The sequence below is a fragment of the Cyrtonyx montezumae genome, unplaced genomic scaffold, assembly GCF_038088225.1.
Source record: "Cyrtonyx montezumae isolate F1298 unplaced genomic scaffold, pur_monq_1.0 scaffold_21, whole genome shotgun sequence".
In the NCBI taxonomy this organism is placed as follows: Eukaryota; Metazoa; Chordata; class Aves; order Galliformes; family Odontophoridae; genus Cyrtonyx; species Cyrtonyx montezumae.
In genome coordinates, this window is record NW_027071948.1 from 4,433,806 (window position 1) to 4,452,352 (window position 18,547).

At 48.7% G+C, this 18,547-nt stretch overlaps 2 protein-coding genes across 6 annotated transcripts in view; both read right to left on the reverse strand.

Moving 5' to 3' along the window:
• The window catches only part of UBR4 (ubiquitin protein ligase E3 component n-recognin 4), a 66,844-nt gene extending 58,214 nt beyond the window's left edge, over positions 1-8,630 (reverse strand). For 4 of the 5 annotated variants that reach the window (XM_065738122.1, XM_065738121.1, XM_065738120.1 and 1 more), the window contains exons 1-15: positions 8,476-8,601; positions 5,414-5,511; positions 4,751-4,854; positions 4,377-4,506; positions 4,133-4,272; positions 3,850-3,952; positions 3,628-3,769; positions 3,356-3,480; positions 2,861-2,985; positions 2,539-2,598; positions 2,238-2,428; positions 1,906-2,005; positions 1,687-1,824; positions 1,082-1,199; positions 478-665 (exon numbers count right to left, since the gene is read on the reverse strand). In XM_065738122.1, coding sequence (XP_065594194.1) covers positions 478-665; positions 1,082-1,199; positions 1,687-1,824; positions 1,906-2,005; positions 2,238-2,428; positions 2,539-2,598; positions 2,861-2,985; positions 3,356-3,480; positions 3,628-3,769; positions 3,850-3,952; positions 4,133-4,272; positions 4,377-4,506; positions 4,751-4,854; positions 5,414-5,511; positions 8,476-8,600 — 1,887 coding nt within the window. In that variant the 5' untranslated portion in view covers position 8,601. Of the gene's footprint in view, positions 1-477; positions 666-1,081; positions 1,200-1,686; positions 1,825-1,905; positions 2,006-2,237; positions 2,429-2,538; positions 2,599-2,860; positions 2,986-3,355; positions 3,481-3,627; positions 3,770-3,849; positions 3,953-4,132; positions 4,273-4,376; positions 4,507-4,750; positions 4,855-5,413; positions 5,512-8,475 lie in introns of all 5 variants that reach the window. The other variant, XM_065738123.1, reaches the window with a different exon arrangement.
• Positions 8,631-9,416: 786 nt separating this feature from the next.
• On the reverse strand, positions 9,417-18,437 carry EMC1 (ER membrane protein complex subunit 1). Its single transcript, XM_065738132.1, has 23 exons — positions 18,361-18,437; positions 18,154-18,278; positions 17,777-17,842; positions 17,598-17,691; positions 17,159-17,287; positions 16,896-17,022; positions 16,618-16,767; positions 16,134-16,301; positions 15,761-15,832; positions 15,293-15,349; positions 14,943-15,065; positions 14,637-14,733; positions 14,056-14,172; positions 12,957-13,156; positions 12,575-12,724; positions 12,216-12,377; positions 11,875-11,994; positions 11,497-11,634; positions 11,235-11,408; positions 10,875-11,085; positions 10,588-10,672; positions 9,989-10,118; positions 9,417-9,821 (listed from the first exon to the last, which is right to left on the reverse strand). Exons 1-23 carry the CDS (start codon positions 18,435-18,437, stop codon positions 9,642-9,644), a joined length of 2,952 nt encoding a protein of 983 aa, XP_065594204.1. The 3' UTR covers positions 9,417-9,641.
• Positions 18,438-18,547: the final 110 nt, after the last annotated feature.

Consider the following 18,547-nt stretch of genomic DNA (forward strand, 5'->3'; position numbering starts at 1 on the left):
GTCAGCAAAATAGATCAAGTTCCCTAATAACACCCCTGGCAGCGGAGAGCAGATTTGCTCTACTCATTGCAACACCACTCACTGCACTCCTCATAATTTTAACAATTCTCTGAAAAGGTTTCAAGTCTCTAAAGTTCTTGGCAGCATAACTTATTTTGTCTCACCCCAATGCTAACAGCATTCTATCAGCAACTGAACTTACTTACAGTTCTGCCCTCATTTTCCCTCTTCCTTTGTAACCCAAACTGATGCCCTCAGTCGGATCCCCCTAACAATAAACAATACAACAGCAATATTCTATTTGGTGAAAGAGTGAAGGAAATACACTTCTTCAAAGCCCAGTAACAACTAGTCCTCCATCAGTAGTATATGTAACAACATCTGGCATTTATCACGTTTCCTGTCAACATAGCTAGCCACTGACAAGTGAACATTACAGCACACCATATTTCATTAACCCTGGAGATCTTTCCATACCAATTCTGGATCTTTGCGGCTGGCCAGGATGTTCCCATTCTCTCCTGCAGTCTGTTTGTTTGGGCTTTTGACTCTAGGAGAGCTCTCCAAAGGAGGTGGTGGAGGGGGTGGTGGTGGGGCCACTTTCTCTTTGCTCGGAGATATCGTCTCTTCAAACCATTGCCCAAGGATTGGTTCACTGTCATCATCTGACACAGGAGGCAAGAGAAGCAAAAGCACAGCTTTGTAAAGAACCACCTCATGCTTGGCACAGTAAAGGCCCAAAGAAGAGCTTCAATGAGCAGAGTTAAGGCATCTGGAATCTTCATTTCTCCCTCCCAGTCACAAGGCTCAGCAGTTTTACAGCAGGAATTTACAAGAAGAAATTATTTCCACTCTCCTCTCAAGCACATACTGCCAAATACCAGCCACTCTGGCTTCAGTTTACATAGAAGAGTATAGTCAGCATTGCTCCTGCCAAACAGATCTCGCAAACTGCTTCATATTTTCAGCATTACATGTTATTCCAAGCCCAAGAAGGCAAAACCCCAGTAGCCAGGTTTCCCGTAAGGCTGAAAAAGAGCATAAAATCCAGGCTTAATTTCTCTGCTGAACAGTTTATTACCTTGGCTGCTGTCCTCCTCAGTGCTACTAAAATCATCCTCATAGTAAGTGTTTGAATCAGTGGAGGCACTTGCATCACTGCTCATGGAGCCCTTTCTCTGACGTTGCAAGACACACGCCTTAAAAGGACAAATTAAATTTCAGGATTACAAAAGACAAGAATCTGAAAACAAATGATCTTGCTAAAGCACTTTAATTTTCTTCCAGTAAATCCTAGTCAAGTGATTATTAAGTTTTTCAAGACTGCTCTCCCTTAAAGCGGTATCACAGTTTATGCAGGACGGCTGAAAAGAATGCATGCATGCCAAGATTTTAAGCAACACTTCAAGTAACAGCTTTAACACGAAAGCATCTGTTCTGAACACAGCCCTTTCATCTTCTTGTTAAATTCACAAATGCCACTGTGCTTACAGAGCTTATTTTGTTAGAACAAGTTTGTCAAATTTACGGTCTTCCCAACGAGGAGCGAGAGTGCCTTCAGCTGACACTGACAGAACTCTAAATTCTTTGCACATTCACAGTTTGTAAAGAGAGAATTTTCCACCACGTGGATGACACACAGTGGGAGTTGCTCAGATGCCTCCCCAGCTGCATGCCAGCTCCTACCTTTCTGTAGGACGTAGACAGCAAAGTCAGCAGCAAATTAGTGAGTGGTACAGAATCTATCAGCCGCTGGATTCTCTGGATGGATGTGCTTTGAGCCATGATATCCAGCACTGCTGGTGGGCCGTCGCTCTCCCAGCCCTGGAGGACAGCATTGAAAAGAGAATTTAAAGCGTGCTTCAGTGGAGAAGGGCAAATGTTTCACAAGAACTACCTACACACCTTGTGCAATGCCTCCACTTGAAGATCTTGAAAGAGGGATGACAGCAATTTGATGGCATGATTTGCTAGCACCACTGACAGAACACCAAACCCTTGATGTCTACAGAAAAATAAAAGACACAATGTAATTTCAGGGAAAAAAAAAAAGACAGACTGAGTGAGGTGACTGAGGAACTGCTTTGCTAAACTGACAAAGAAAAGATGGCTCATTTTCTTTTCACGAATCAAGAGCTGGATTTCAAATGGAGAGACCAACAAGACTCCATAGTAATTGTCTATTCTGCACAGTTAGGTACATAGACAATGGTTACTTTAATGGGGCCTTTACATACCCTTTTCCAGGTCCCAGTTTGGGAGACCCAACGCCCTCCTTCGTCCGAGCAATAATGTCTCTGACACGAAGAGCAGCCAATGGATCTTTCTCCTTCCCCTTATCAGCCAACGCTGTGGGGCTGAGGTTCAAGATGAGGAAGAGACTGTTCAGCAAACACCAAGCCCCAAGCAGCTGGAAGTTCTGATAATGCTATCATCCAAAGGTTGAGGGGAAAGAAAAAAAAAAAGACAAGATAGTGTAAATCCAAATGCCAAAACACAACAGTGTAGTAACAGCTTCCTGAAGCGCACAGATCTTACCTCACCCCCTGCACGGCGTGAATTGCTGATGGCTTGCCCAATCATTTCGTAGATTTCAAGCTGCAAAGAGATACAAAACCACAGTACCATTTAAGCACTGGACTCAGCAATGACTAAACCAGCCCACACACTTTTAAAACTCCAGATATGATTGCTGTTTCCTCTCCACAATTAGCCACCCAATTACTTTATCATCCAGTCCAATGCCTAGAAACAATAGATATCTGCAGCAATCCAAATAAACATAAGTTCTACACCGCCAAACATAAGTTCTATTCTGCCAAGAATGAAAAAACAAACGCACTCTTTCCCACCTACTTACACATTTCTGTACAATAGTAGCAGCATCATTTTCATAATCTTCTTCTTTGGAACTCGTAGACCCAGTCCGTACCTGCTGAGTGGTACCCACGTGTAGGATGGCCATGCAAGTTGCCACACTCACACCTGGTTTAAAATAAGCAAAGGTAACAGTCTTCTTAATCTGGGGACAAAATCTTCCCACTTAGCACATAAAAACAAGCAGTATCAGGCATGCACACACATTATGCTCTGAAGATAAAGAGAGGGATGAAATTCCAGGCTATTAAGGAGGTGTTGAGTCCCTAAGCCTCACTTGCAAAACATATGAGAACCTCAGTACCATCACAACAAAGCTCACGTTGCTCCAGACCTCACATCACGCAGTGTGGTGCAAAGCTGCCACATCCATAAGAAATAAAGATTACTTGCAGGGTGAGCCTCGGATGTGTGGGTAAGAAAGGAGAAAAGAAACAAGAATGACTTAGAGGCCTAAAAATAGAGGAAATCTAGTCACCTGCATAGAGACAGCTGAGAGCAAGAACAGTCACATCTTGGAGCCGTGTGGGTGTCAGGGGCTCCAACACAGGCAGAGACAGAGTATCCAGTGCCATGGTCACATCTATTACCAGCGAGTGAAACCTACAGCAACAACACAGGTTAAGGATCTGCACTGCAACCTACACAGTGCCCACGGGAGGGGCACAATAACCACACGGCTGGTACAGTTATTTCCTCTCATCCAGTGCATCCATTGTATACAAGAGAAGAACGATGATGTGCTCTTACCCATTACGAACAGCAGTGGCATCTGCCACCGTGGCTGGCATAATAAAAAATGAGTTGGCTGACACTGCATCTTGGAACCGATTTATGTATCGCAAGAAGTACGGGAGGTTCAGGCACACTCGCAGCAATTTTTCAGAGCCACCTACCAAACACAAACAGCAGTGTTTTACTGTTCCTGCTCCACGGGAGAGCTTGCACTACCCCTGCAATGCTGATCCTCACCCAGTTCTTGCAGGCTGGCTACATTCTGAGCAATGAATATGCTTTTTGTCTTTGCTGCAGAGGTTTGATCCGCGGAAGCTTGATCCTCATTTTCTCCTTCCACCTAAAATCAAGCACGCACTAAATATATCATAGAAGCATAAAAAATATAGGGCACTGCAATGACTCTACAAAGCAGCAAGGGGCATCTGCAACAGAACTCAGGGAAGGGCAAATATCACCCCTCTGTCCTTGAGTGCACTGATATTCACAGTAGAAATCAGACTGCTTTTATTCTGTTTACCTGTGTCTCTGGCATGATAGATGGTGATGCTGAGACTCTAGGGTTAAAGACTGATGTCAGCTGATTGAGAAAGTTCATCTGCACTTCTTTCTGTCTTAGTTCTGGGCTCACCGGGGAGGCCAGCTCCTTCTGGTCCTCTACTGTAGGGCAAACAGCAAAACAGCATTTCATACGTCAAGCACAGAATATTTTCTATAGCTCTCTCAGGTGCCACAGCAATATAAGCACCAACTGAAACACCCACCATCAGAGAGGGTTTTGATGGTCTGAGGCAGCTTGGCTGATTTCATCATTGCTGTGAAAGTGATGATTTCTGTTCGATCCAGGCGGCTGCAGCCTGTGCACAGCCCCTTTATCAGCAGAATGAGGTGTTTCTAAAAAGAAAAAGGCATCAAGTACAACATAAACTCTCTTGATCTCAATTATTTCCAATTATTTCATGGTATCATTCACCCTAAGCTGCTGCATTATGAGTAATACAACCACAGCATCTCAGATCCAATCCGACCTCATACCAAAGATCGTGGTGGTAATCTTGCTTTGTACAACATAAGAACAATTATTTTTGGGATCAGGGGCCAGAGTCCATTCCCAGTCTCAGTCAAAACCTGTGCTCACCTGTGAAACAGCACATGCTTCGTCTGGGTTCTCCAGACGCAGGAGGGAGAACTCAATCAGGACTTTACATGCTGCTGCCACAGACTGCAATTGGTTCCTGGGTACTGAAAAAGCAGACAGTTGCATCAGTTAGGACAGGTTCTTCAGTAATTCGGTACAGCGTGTTCTTAATGCCTTCAATAAAGCAGAATGCTATGCAGTATGCATGCAGACATCATCTACTAGGTCCAACAGAGAGATGCAGTGTCAATTCGGTCTCATTAAAATGTAACTTAAGAAATGTCAGGAAAGCAAGGATAATATCTTCTAACACATGTATACACGATGGCTTTCCTAGCAACATTTATGAGTTAATACTGTCAGAGCTTAGAGAAAAAGCACTGATGGACACAGAACAGGTTTTCCCAAGCCACCTTTTTTGCTGAAAAAAGAAATGCATGCAACCAAAAAGCTGCCACCACCCAGCAGGAGACGGCCTAATGCCAAAACTAGACAGGTCTCCCTTTCCATCTGCCAGTAGGACTCAAACCACGGTGCATGCTACGTTAATATTCAACTCAGATATGGGGCCTGAGACGAATCCCATATGAACACCTTGAGTCTATTTTACTATATGCTTCAGTTGTTGTACAAGGGTAGAATTGGAGGATGGAGAACACTTACTGAGACCACACACAGTAGTGATGTAATGTGTTGAAAGTGCAACAAAGGAGGAGTAAAAAGGCTCGTACTGTTTGTCATGGTGCAATATTTCTGTTTCACTGCAACGGGAGAAGAAAGGATACGTCAGTTCGATACAGCACAATGGCAGCTGCCATACAACGCTCAGAACACGATATACCCATTAACACGTGTAAGACAAGATCATTAAGATCACATGCTCTTTCCAAATCAAAGTGTTGAGGACAGAATCTTGTCCTGTGTCTCATTTGTGTATCCTCAGGCTTGACTCCTGCAGCAGAGGACAGATCAGGGCATCAGGATTATTGCCTGCACTGGAAGTTTAGGAAAATAGCTCCCAGTATGGCCAGTACTTTTCCTTTACATCACCAGAAGTCAGCCTCCCTAACAATCGTCCTCCTGTCAGCTTTCATTAATCTTTAAGTTCCTCTAAAGTCAGCTGCCTGTAAAGTTGGGGCTGTTTGTTCTGCTGATGCCAGGGCTGCAGCACAGGCATTCCCGTTCTGCCAAGGCAGAGCCAACAGCAGTTTATGCAATTCTGCAAAACAGAAGGATCAAAACAGCCCATTGCATAACAACAACAAATACTCAATGCAGCGTGTGCACAAGCAGAGGAGCAAAGAGCTTTGGCAGGTAGCACCCAGTCGAGAAGAATGGATCTGCTGTCACCAGCTTCGCTGGAAGAGTGTTGTGATTTCAGAGCTTTACAGCACTTTGCCATTTTTCCCTGCATACCAAATCGACACCGAGCTGAGACAGAGCAAAAATTCAATGTCAACTCAAAGCAAAAGTAAAAACTAAAGCAAAAGATGTGTCGATGCACTGGAAGCCAACTCTCTGAGGTTTCCCTGTGAGGTCTGCTGGCCACAGAGAGCATCCACGCGTTGCAGAAATGACACACTGAGGGCAGGTAGGGAAAGCTTCACCCCACGTCCCATCTGCAGCGACCTGAAGGCAGCCACAGCAAGGAGCAGAGCTCTGCCTGCAGGGCTAGGCCAGTCCATGAGTCCTCCAACAAAACAAAGAAGTGTGGATGTCTACTTATTAAATTAATTGCCTTCCCATTTGCAGATGACAGAAACACTCAGGCAGGGAGCAAGCTGGGAGAAAAGATGAGAGGACAACTTCACCGGGCACTCTGATTCTAAAAAAAGCAGCTCCTCCATCTCTGGCAAAAAAGCCCAAGCCTCCCAGGGGAGCTGCTGGGAGGCAGAGGCTGCCAGCTGTTGTGGGACACCACTCCCAACCAAAAGGACAACTTCTCAAGCTTGGCAACAACCAGCACTGCCAGACACTGGTTGTGCCAACACATTCATGTCATTGTCAGACACCCATTTTGCTTACTCTCTGCTTCACGGCCAGCCCTAAATTAGTGGCTGTAGGTGCACACAATGTATTTCAAGAGAACAAATGAGAACAATTTGGGAGTAACGGAGCACAGAAGAAATTGGCAGCTCCTAAGGAGCACGCTGCCATAAAGGTCAAGCTGAGCAAGACACAATACCTGCAGGTTCAAGAATAGAGAAGTGCAGAAACCAGAGGCAGACAGGGATATTCATCCCACCTGCACAACAAGTGGTTTGAGATTTATTTAAACCAGTTTTGGTCTTGTTAGGGCAGTGACAAGTGGAAGGTGCCTGTCTGCTAATCATCATCAAGTCCTTGCAAATAACAAGAAAAAAGGTAACAGTTTAACCTGTAATGTGCTATGGTGTTATACTGTATATACAGCAAAACTTGACAGTAACTTCAGGCTACTGCGTCCTGATTTATTGCTTAAATAGCATTTGCTTAGCAGAGAAAACCATTACTCACACTAACTGAGAAGCCAGCCATCGATATAACACTTCAGAAACAAATACCAACTCGTTCTCAGCTCTGCTTCCAAATCTCAACCAGCCAGAAATAGATCCTTTATGTAAGGCAGCAGCACAAAACACCCTCCTCCGTGGAAAGGCACAACAGCAGGTACAGTTCTCTCACTATTAAAAACCTTTCCTAAATATCAGCCTCATCTGACTGTCACAGACTTTGTAAACTGTGTTCCTCTGCAGCTGGGTCTTTCCACATTAGTATTTCTATGACTTTTCTCAAGAAATGAGGCCAACGTCTATTCACTCCTGAACATAAATGCTAAGAAGAGAACAACAGGGAGCTGATGTCGCTTAAACTTAGGAATGAAATAGAAGAGCTGTCAAAAACAGAGCACATTAATTCACTTTGAAAAGAAGGATGTTGGCGATCTCATGGCCGTTGCACCAGGACATCCAACCACTTTGCGGTCCAACCAACCAACCCCCCCACTACCAATCTTCTTAAAAAAAAGAAAAAAGACAAACAGTGCATATTTTAATGAGAAGTCTAAAGATAGGTTGTTTCTTAGAACGGTTAGAGCACGGTTCTGCACAGCAACGAGCTATTTTTTCCTCTCCACGAGGCATGACACAAAAGCTCCTGCCCTGAAGGACTCTGCAGCCAGGGATGTGCAGAGTTCTACAGGGTTTGCTCAATGCCAGGCATGCAGCATGTCCTGTGTAGGGGAGGAAACACATCTCTCCCAGCAGGAATTATTAAGGTTGGAAGAGACCTCCAACCCCACCGTGCCCACTGCCCACACCCCTCAGTGCCACATCTCCAATTGAACGCCTCCAGGGACAGTGACCCCACACCTCGCCGGGCACTCTGTGCATCGCTCCTCTCGAGAGGAAATTTGTCCTAATACCCAAACCGAACCTCCCGTAGTGCAACGTGAGCCCGTTCCCTCTCACCCTATCGCTGCGGAGGAGCAGAGGCCGACCCCGCCTCGCCACAGCCTCCTTCCAGGGGTCGTAGAGCGATGAGGTGTCCCCCGATCCTCCCCTTCCACATCCCACTCCCTCAGCCGCTCCCACAGCACCGCGCTCCGGACCCCTCACGGCTCCGTTCCCGGACTCTCTCCAGGCCCCCATAGTCTTCCTCGGAGCGAAGGGCCCCACGCGGCCTCACACGGCCGAGCAATAACACCTCAGGGCCGCTCCGTCCCACCCCGCGGCTGCCGCCCTCACCTCTCGATAACGGAGGCAAGCAGCTGCGGGAGCTCTTTCATCTCGAAGGCCGAATAGGAGGCGGAGAGCAGCGGCCGCACCGCCACCTCCCAGCCCGGCTCCGCCGCGCCGCCGCCCGCCGCCATCTTGCCGCTGTGCTGCGCCGGGGGGGGCGGCGGCGGCGGGGGAGGGGGGGATGGGTTGGGGGAAGGAACGGGCCGGAAGTGCCCCCCCCTACTGCGCGCCGCGTGACAAGAAGTGGGGCAAAGCGCATGCGCGTATCCGGCGCCCTGCTGGAAGGCGGGACGGTGACTGTACGCGCCTGTGCAGTACGTGAGTCAGCAGGATTAGGCGCGGCGCATGCGCACAACTGAGGGCGCGAAGGAGGCGGCGCCCTCAGAGCGTCATGGGGCGCATGCGCACAACTGAGGGCGCGAAGGAGGCGGCCCCCTCAGAGTGTTACGGACAGGGAGCAGCGCCTCGGGGTCTCACACGGCACGGGATTAACCATTGTGGGCTTGCCCCACACAGGGGCTGTGGGTCCAGGCCCTGCTGAGTTATATCCTGGTGATGCTTGCCCACAAGCATACAGCTCCACCACAGAAACATTAAACGGGACAAAAGTAATGTTTTAATCGTAATAAATAAAGAACACGGAGAGATTTGACATTCCAAGTGCTCCCACACCCCAACAATTTCATGACATGACGATTGAAGGCAGTTTCTCATGGCCAGGTGGGAAAGTGTTAAGTTCATTAATGGCACTGAGTGCACAGCTCCTGACATCTCACGCACACCGTGGCCCCGTCACCCAGGCTTCGGTCACAGTGGCACTGAGGCAGCAGGGAGCACCCAAGGACACATTCTTGGTATTACTTTCATTAAAATCAGGAAAAGAAGAGGGTTGCAGACTTTAGGGCTTTAACCGAGGCTGCAGGGAGGTGTTGGGAGATCTTGAAGTCATTACGTGACTGTCTCTTGACCATTTCTCTTCCATTTCTTTACAGGCAGCATGAGCAGCTCTTCCTTCAAGTATCTTCCAGCAAAAATAAAAGGTGTTTGCAGCCATCACGGTCAACTCTGGCTGGAATTTCTAACAGAACCCCACGGCCACGCTGGGTCGCAGATCTTCAGCCAGAACGGTCCTCAGGTGCCTTTCACAGCCCCACTGTTCTGCCAACACAGCTCTACCGCCAGGCACGGTTCAGCAGTTTCACCTGGGCCAGCCTCTTTGTGATCATCGTGGCGAACACCAGCCCAAAGAGCACGCTGCTGATCAGCACGTAGTCGTAGTCGTCTTTCAGGACATCAAACTGCTTTGATGGGTACACACGGGTCTGGTAGATGTCCAGGCCGTAGGCCACAACCTAGAGAGACAACAGCATGAGCTGGTACTTCAAAAACAATCATCTTCCATCTACAGTTGTGGTTAAAAGAAGAAATTGTGAAGCGCTGAGCAGCCACTTGATCAGAAGTTACAGACTGGCTGCTGCTCTCCCCACAAACACTGCAATTCCACGCTCCTTGTGCTCACCAAACAAGTAGACTCTAAACCAGAGGGGGCTGTGTAAATCCCTCTTATCTGGGATACGGTTTGATTGTAGTTGATAAACCTCTCAGCATGGATCTGCACATCTGGGGAGTAGGGAATCAGGTTCTCTTCTCTGAAAGGCATTTAAAGAGATATCAAAACCCATCCCAACAGCATGCAAAGGACATCATCTGCATCTCCTCATCTGATCAGCACAGGCGACTGCCCTAGAACAGCAAAATTAGTAGCTCTGCCCCAGTGCAGGTTATTTTTGCTGCAAGAAAGCCATCAAATTCACCAGCTGGGTCAGACAAACAGCCTCCTTTTAGAGTTCTAAGCACGTAAGCAGTTTTTAGAGTTCTTAAGTAAGTGGCACTCTAAAACCTTCAGCCAGTTACTCAAACAGCTATCTCTTAGGGTTTTTGCTGATGCTAAGACATGCTGCATTACATATATTCCATTGTCACATACAGGGAACAGAGCAGCTTTGCTTCAGTTCCTGCAAGAACTGCCTCAAATCTGTACACTATATCACAATACCTGATTATACGTAAAATCCATCCATCTTCCAACAGGAATGGTGGCTATTGTGCCTTCCTTACCTGCTCTGCTCTGTGGGGATCTCCGGGCGGCGAGGATCCAGCAGAGCCTTGGGGAGGGAGAGGATGGCACCGGAGGGAAGTCCAACTGCGTGTTAAAAGAAATGAATCTTAAAAACTGTCTGTTCTCACACTCTCCTCATGCACGTTCTAGCTCTTGCCAGGAGTCCAGGGCAGCTGCAGACATGCAGGATCCTGGCCAGGGAAACATGCTGGCCTGCTTTTGAGCACAGTGCCTGACTTATTGCAGGAAGAACCACCACGCTCACACTGGATCAGCACGCACTTACTCAGCAGGTGACGGCTGGTGATGCCACGCTCAGTGATGGTGGCCTCCATGGCACTGATGGAAGAGGGGAAGATGTACGACTGCTGGAGGACCTGAGGTAAAAGCGGGCGGTCCAGGGAGCTGTAGGCTGTGGCGTTGTATTGCTCTGTCCCCTCGTACAGCTCCAGCACAGTGAACTCGTTCCGACGTGCCTTTGTGTTCCAGTACTGGTACTGAAATGACAGAAGGATTTGGGCACGCTGAGTCAGCAGTAGAGGGAGCAGGAAAACACAGAGGATGATCAACAGTCTTCTCCATATGAGTTTGGCAATTGCCTCTAACTCCTAAACATCACAAGTGAGGACAGAATAACGCTCCTTACCACCACCCAGTTCTCTGAGTGGACGATGTGGACAGGTCCCTTTGCTTTCTTCTGCACTGAGGAGTGGATGATCCTGCCCGTGACTCCGTCGATCAGATATATCCCAACAAAAGTGCGCTCATGGTGTGTATCCGTGCTCTCCGTCACCACGGCAAGCAGGTTTGGATTCAACGACTGGAGCAGCAGGAAAAGAAAATCAGGTAAGGTCCTCATTGCTCACTGGAAGATTTCAGCATCGACAAGAAGCTGAAAGGTACAGCACCTTATAGAGAACACTGCGGTCTCCCATCACGCGGCCCTGGGAGTGCACGTGCTCACTGGATCTCTTTCCTTTCACTGTCACTATTTTCTGTACTTCAGTGGGTATAACCACCTGCCAGCTCTCATCTGTTGTTAAGTCCTGCAAGAAGAAAGCACCACTTGATCAAGTTTACATCCTCACAAGACACGGCTTCAAGCAGTAAGCCATGGGAAGCTTTCCTTTTACAGTTTCTGAGACACGCTTTAAAGCTTGAAAACAGTCTTCAGTCAGCTGAATTGCTTCTGTTCCAAGCAACACACAATGAACCAAAGGATCTACCATTATCCAAACGACACTTAAGAAGATGGCATCATTTGGATTGTAATACATCTCCCATACCTTTCTCAGCCTGAACCCAGAGAGCTTTCCCTGCTCGGCATCCACGAGATAAAAGAAGATGGAATTAGCCATTTCTTCCAGCTGCCGAAGAACGTTCTTAGTGGCTGGGAAAGCTGTGACCTGGAAAAGCAAAGAACAATGGGAAGAGGTTACAAATGAACAGGCAATAAAAAAACACGGGCAGATGATTTTGAACGCATTGAGCAGGATGAGGTCTGCCCCACCAGAATAACCCTGCAGCTTTGTGTAAAATGTGACTCAGTGGTAATTTTTTATTGGTCTCGCTCCCAAACGAAAGGGAATCACTGGGCACAAACCTGTCTCCGGGCAAAGCAATTTACCTTGTACTCATCATCGATCAGAAGCAGCACTTTGGCATAGTCTTGATCCATAATAGGCAGAAGCAAAGTCTGAAGAACTGGACGCTTCAAAACAGGGGGTGCTACTTGGCTTCTCTTCCCAAAGATCGGGTTAAAGACGTACAGGAAGCTCAGTTTGGTTTCCTAGGAATCAAAACAATATGCAAAACTTTGTCTAAGACAGAAGAGCTGTTTTCGCACCAGTTATCAGCCAGTGTCGATTATTCAGCACCTGGATGCAGCTGCTCCATCATCAAAGCATTCTGCTGACGCTGTTACAGCACTGAAGCGATTTCTCTATCAGGACACCGCACTGTGAGGGACAGAGGAGGGGAACTCACCTTATCCTTAACAAGCAAGGTGCACTGTGGAGGGTGGGGGAAGTGAGCTGTTGTTCTTTGGACCATCAGCTTGAAGGAGGCACCTGGTCTCACGTTCCTGAGGTACTGCTTCCACAGGATGGTGCCAGAACTGCTTTCAATGCCAAAAAGCTGAGCAGACACACAGTGAAAGCAACGTTAGAACACCTTTCCCACATCCAAGTACTGCATCATCTTCTGGGGTATGAAGTAAGAGCTTCAGTTCCTCCCCAGAGCTGTCACAAAGCACTCTGCGCATCTTCAAAACACGATTCTCAGAACCCAGGTAAAAACGGGGGAAAATTCAGTGCTGAGACTCTTCACTACAGCCTAGAAACAGACCACTGCTCCGGCTCTTCCTCACCTTTCCTGATGCAGTGACCATCACCATCATTTTCTGGAGGTTGAACTCATCTCTGGCTAAATTGTCAATGTTAATCTCATTTTTAATCTGGCTCCGGGGTTTCCTGGCATCGTAGAACATCTTCCAAAGGTGAGCAGTCCAGGCTTGCAGCAGGATGAGCTGGGAGGACAGCCGCTTCAGAAACATCCCCAGCAGTCCATCTGCAGACAGATCAACGGTGCTAACACAGGAAAAACATCTACATCCCAACTCCACATTTGAGACTACGCCCTCAGCCAGCAGAAAATAAACACTGCCATGCATGAATTCATGACATCTGTTTGCCTTTCCCTCCAGAATAGCAGATTTATGCTCATTTCTGTGACAGGCCCTCTGGTATTCACCAACCTTTTCCCAGCTCAGCCCACAATCCACTCTTATCAACCAAAAGCAAACCTTCATCCAGAGAACATAACCCCTTCTTTAATCTCTTCTTTTTCTTGCCATCCTGAAGCTAACCAGCCTGAGAGGTCTGCATCTCTCTCTACACCCATCACTCAGATCAACAGAAATCATGGTTGTTAAAATACATTAAAAAAAAAAAAAACCAACAAAAAACACAATTCTGCCCAACGAGAGCTGATATTTAGCCACATGAAAGAAGCAAAACACCAAGCATCAAGTGTATTTCACCACTGGGAAGGCAAACAGAAAGAAAATCCGAGCTTTGCTGAGAAATGTTAGAAGTAATTAAGCAAACGCCGCATGCAGTCGGAGGTTACCTTGAATAGCTGCATCCAGGACAGCAAGGAAAACAAAACAAAGCAAAAACAAAAGCTATTGCAAACAGGTCTTCCAGAAAGGGCACTCTAAGAGGATCAAAGGGAAATGTTTCGGGGAAATGGTAGAGATCTCCTGTAGATGGTGACTGGTTTTGATGCCTTTGGCATCGGGACTTTAAAAGTTTAGACAGAAAATGGGTTTATTTCTGCTCATTTTAGTTGCCAGGAGTGAAAATTTGAATCTTAACCCTCAACTCAGAAAAAAAAGGAAACAGTATGTTTGTTCAGGGAGAAAAACAGACTTACACCTAAGGGTGACTCCCTAGGCTGTGGCTTACCTGCCTTCTTCCCAAATTCTCCCTCCAGCTCAGCCTGTGCACCCGTCAGAGGCAGATCCACCATCTCCAAACTCACCACTTCTGCCAGCGATTCCTCTCTGCTCCACACAACCTTTCCTAGTAAGAAAGGAGGACACGAGATTGGAAAACTCCAAATAAAGCACGAGGATACGCGGCCTCGAACCTTCACATCACTGAGATGGACCTCCGACCCTTTCTGCCACGAGGACTTTTTCTGAAGAAACTTCAAGAAAGATCTACAACGTGGCTTAAATACCCTACAGTAAGATGTTTGAAATCTGCCCCTCCCCCAAAGAAAGCCCTAGACTAAAAAGAAAACACTATAAAACTGACAGGCTCTCCCTGCACAAAGAGCACCGCAGAACAGTTTTCTCAGGTGAGGTATCTTTTGAGGCTGAAAGATGATACAAAACTGCAGTTATCTTTCAGGACGCATCAGTTTCCAGGGAAAGCATTCACGAAATGTGGGGGTTGAGTTCTACAGCACTGGAGTTTTCTTCTCATCCTACAACAAGGTTGCTGGTAAAAACCAGACCAGGCTCACTGCTTGTGCCCATCACCTGGCTGCTGGAGGAACATCAGCATGTGGTCTTCTGTTTGCACCAAGGCTCGGTAGCCCACGGAGTCATCCTTCTTCAGGAAAACCTGGATATAGAGCTGAGGAAAAGAAAAACCAAAGAGTAAGCCAAACAGGTTAGTAATCACACCTGGAGAAAAGCCCACTCTCAGGTGAAACAAGAGCAAGCAGGATGACTGCACGCAGTCATCCTTTCACCTGACAGCTCTACAAATACTGCCAAATCAGGGCACGAAGGGGACTGTGAGCCCCACAAACCACAGGACTGAAGCAATCCCTTCCTGCTCACCTGCTCTGGCTTGGCACCGTTCTGCTCCAGGTTAAAGGTAATCGTGGTATCCAGCAATCTTTGTCCAGTTTCAACCAGATAGAGATTGATGTTGTAGGTTTGGTTGGAACAGATCAAGGATTCCTGTAACATCGTGCAGAAAAATACTGAGGTACACTTACCCATCACACCAAATCCTGCAGAAAAATCTCACGTGAGCAAGAATTATGGTTTCAAAATGGTTTTAGGTAATTTATCTGGAGCTGGCGTGAAACATCAGCCTCCAAAACCAAAGTGTAACACCCAGAAGCAAAGGAAGAAAAGGGACAGTCAAGAACTATTACTGCTTATGGGAACAATCCCCCTCGTACCTGTTTCTGGGAATCCTCCAGAGCACTTCCATGAAGGCTGTCTGGACTTCCAGGTTTCTGAAATGAGGATGAGAGAACATAACGTGGTTTGAGACTCCATTTGAATATGACTCCATTTGAATATGAAAAAGAAGTGCTTCTCACGTGGTTGACAAATGTCAGCTTGGCTCTGAAAAGCAGCAGAGTACTGCTACGAATGAGGCTGTGCTCAGCTCAGTGCCCCTAAGAACTCAAACCCTCTGCAGACTGGTAAAAGTGGCATCACACACCAACAGCTCACACAAGGTGAGCCCTAGCTCCATGTAACCCAGATCTGCATGCATTACCAGAGACTTCTGATGCCTGATTAGATTAAATCTCACTGTTTTCCAAGTTCCTCATCATCCAGGCCTGCAAAGGAATACAGAAGTGGAACCCACTCCCAGAGCACGTTCAGATTACACAGCTGCAATAGCAAGTTGTACCAACCAGTTCGTTCCTACAGGTCAGCACAGCAGCAACAGTCTTCTCCCCAGTTGTAGCAAAGCTCACCAGAGCTACCTGAAAAAATAATACGAAATAAAAGCAACAAGAAGTCAAACAACACAACAAAAACTGCAGCCTACACAAAAACTACCACAGCAAATCAATCCACACTGCAACCAACCACAAAAGAGACTTCACAGCCGTGTTTTAACTCGTGTTGTCTGACAAAAACATCTCTCAGAAGCTGAAAACACTCCACAGAGCATGCAGAGATAGCGAGCATCCACCTCAAACCCAGGACAGCCTGGTGTTTGTCTGCTGTACAGAACGCTAAGCTGCACTGGCCCTCGGGGTGACATGGCTTTCTCCTGGTTACCTGCTGGAAGTCTCGCAGGTGGCTGAGCAGCCCCTGTCTGCACTGCAGCAGGGAGAAGTGGCCCGGGGACAGCTGCAGGAAGAACTGAGTCCGCGAAGCGTTGATCACGCTGGGTTGAGTAGCCAATATCCTGGGCTGGAAGCCATCAGCAAACTCCAGGTCAAGTGACTGTGCGAGGGACACAAGCACAGGAGTTCATGAAAACCTCTTCCCCAGTGAAACTAAAGCCTCCTTTATCAGCAGCAATGAACACTCTGAAGAAGTTACCCCCGTGATGAAAAACAAAGGGCAAAAGCAAGGGATCCCAGACTGCCACCAAAGCAAAGCTCTGGCAACAGAAAACCTGACTTAATACAGACACAAAACACAGCTTTCTCCCTCCACTTACACTGCCCCCAGCACCTCCTCAGTCACTGTGCAGGTTCAACCCCAGTGCACCACCTCCGCTGGACAGCTGCATACTGAGGCTCTCAGCACAGCTCACCTGCAGCGGGATCTGCTTCATCTCCCGCTCCTCCTCCAAGGAGCAAACATAGAGCGAATGCGTGGCTGCATCTGCACACACCAGCACTGCCTCCCCCACCACGCCGCACGCTCCGTTTAAGCTCTTCAGCCATGGGGCTGCAATGCTGGTCTGCTGAGAGGAACAGCAAGAGGCGAAGGTGTCAGCACAACCGTCTTTAAAGAGTGAACTTACAGACACCACCCGGCGCACTGCGTTTGTTCGTATCGTGCTATTTTGGATCCATAGTGGTGCATCACCTGTTCTGTGACTTCTCCATCCTCCACGCTGAGCGTTATGACCTTCACGTGGCTCTGGGGGACGACTCCGAGCACGTGGATCACTCCAGCCCCACGGGAATATAACATCTGGTACTGAGTATTCTCACTGGGAGAGAAGCAGAGGTCATGAAGCACCGTTTTCTCGTGTTACAGCTTGCTCAAGAACATAAGGGAACTGCAGCATCCTTTCCTCCCCACGTCAGGCTCTGAGTCTGAAGCTTCTGCTTCAGATACGTTCTCACCTTTCTGGGAGGTGTTCCACCCACTTCTGGTGCCCGTTGGACAGGTAGTGCAGGGACACGGCCGCCTTCTTCAGCACTGCCACATACTTCACCGCGTCCTGCAGCCCCACCAGACTCGCTGCCTGGAAACTAAGTGCAGGTCAGACGTGATCAATTAGAGAGCTCTCTGCAGCTTCTCAAACCGGGTGAATTTCTCCTTTTTCTGAACATTTAATGCCTATGTAGAACTACAGTTTTCAAGTCACTTTATTTTCTATCCAGACCACGCCCTCCATCTTTGGAAGTTAACAGAGCCCTGGATGCAACCACCGACCAACTGCTCCTGCAGCACCCAGATTTTTAGAGCCTGATCTCTGAACTGCTGCATCGAAGCCCAGATCAGTTAAACTTATTAACCTAATGCTAACTTATCCCATGGGCAATGGTGGGACAGAGCTACCTGCCCGTGTCCAGCGATGTCTCCCAGTTGAGCCCTCCAATGTTGGTCTCCCAGGACCGCAGGATGCGCCCAGCGCTGGATACGGTGATGGCATCTACACAGGGAGAGAACAGGAGATGAACTGGGAACTCGTGCCCAGCACGGGGCAGCAGGACAGCTCTGTGCTGAGATGTTCTCACCCTGCCCGTGGATCAGCATCGCATCGATCGCTCCTTCGGGGCTGGCTTTATCTGCATGGCGCCACACTGAGGGACACAGAAAGCGAGAGGGGGATGGGCACAGCTGATTAGTACTCCCAAACCCACGGTCTCGGGGCTTCCCAGAGCCGTGCCCTCGCTGCCTGCTGCGGGAGGGGCAGGACGGACAGCTGCACGCGGTGTGCGGTCACCGTCCCCGCACGCGTTCAGTGTGGAGATGCGGCACTGAGGACGCCGGGCGCGGTGGGACGGGGGATCCCGGAGCTCTTTTCCAACCCCAACGAGCGGCTGAAGGCGGGGAGCATCCGGCCCCCACCCGCAGGGCCGCCCCGTGCCCGCACCCCGCCCGCCCCACTCACGGATTTCTCCGCTGCGGGAGTTGAGCGCGGCCACCACGTTCTTCTCGGTGCCCACCAGCAGCTTCTTGGAGCCCTGCGCGGCCTCCAGCGAGGCGAACTTCAGCTTCCCCACGTACCGCTGCCTCCTGCGGGGACGGGCACCGTGAGAGAAGCCGCGAGCCGCGGGGGGCGGGGGGGGTTGGCCCGCGGAGGCGGCCCGGCACGCACCAGTCGAACTTCCCCACTTGGTCCTCGTACACGGCGGCCGCCGCCGGCAGCAGCAGCGCCCACAGCCACACGGCCATGGCGGCGCAACCCGCGCCGAGTCTCGGGGGCCTCGCGCCCGGCGGGGCTTGTCCGCCGCGCCGCCTGAGCGGAAAAAGCGAGCGCGAGGCGTGCTGCAGCGCTCAGGCGC

Excerpts from the sequence above, each read along its gene's own strand:
- EMC1 (XM_065738132.1), bottom strand. The coding sequence starts at position 18,437 with ATGGCCGTGTGGCTGTGGGCGCTGCTGCTGCCGGCGGCGGCCGCCGTG. Across the intron at positions 11,635-11,874 it reads CTGGGTTCAGGCTGAGAAAG|GACTTAACAACAGATGAGAG; the intron begins GTATGGGAGATG and ends TTCTTCTTGCAG. Across the intron at positions 10,673-10,874 it reads CACCAGCCGTCACCTGCTGA|TTGGACTTCCCTCCGGTGCC; the intron begins GTAAGTGCGTGC and ends TTTAACACGCAG.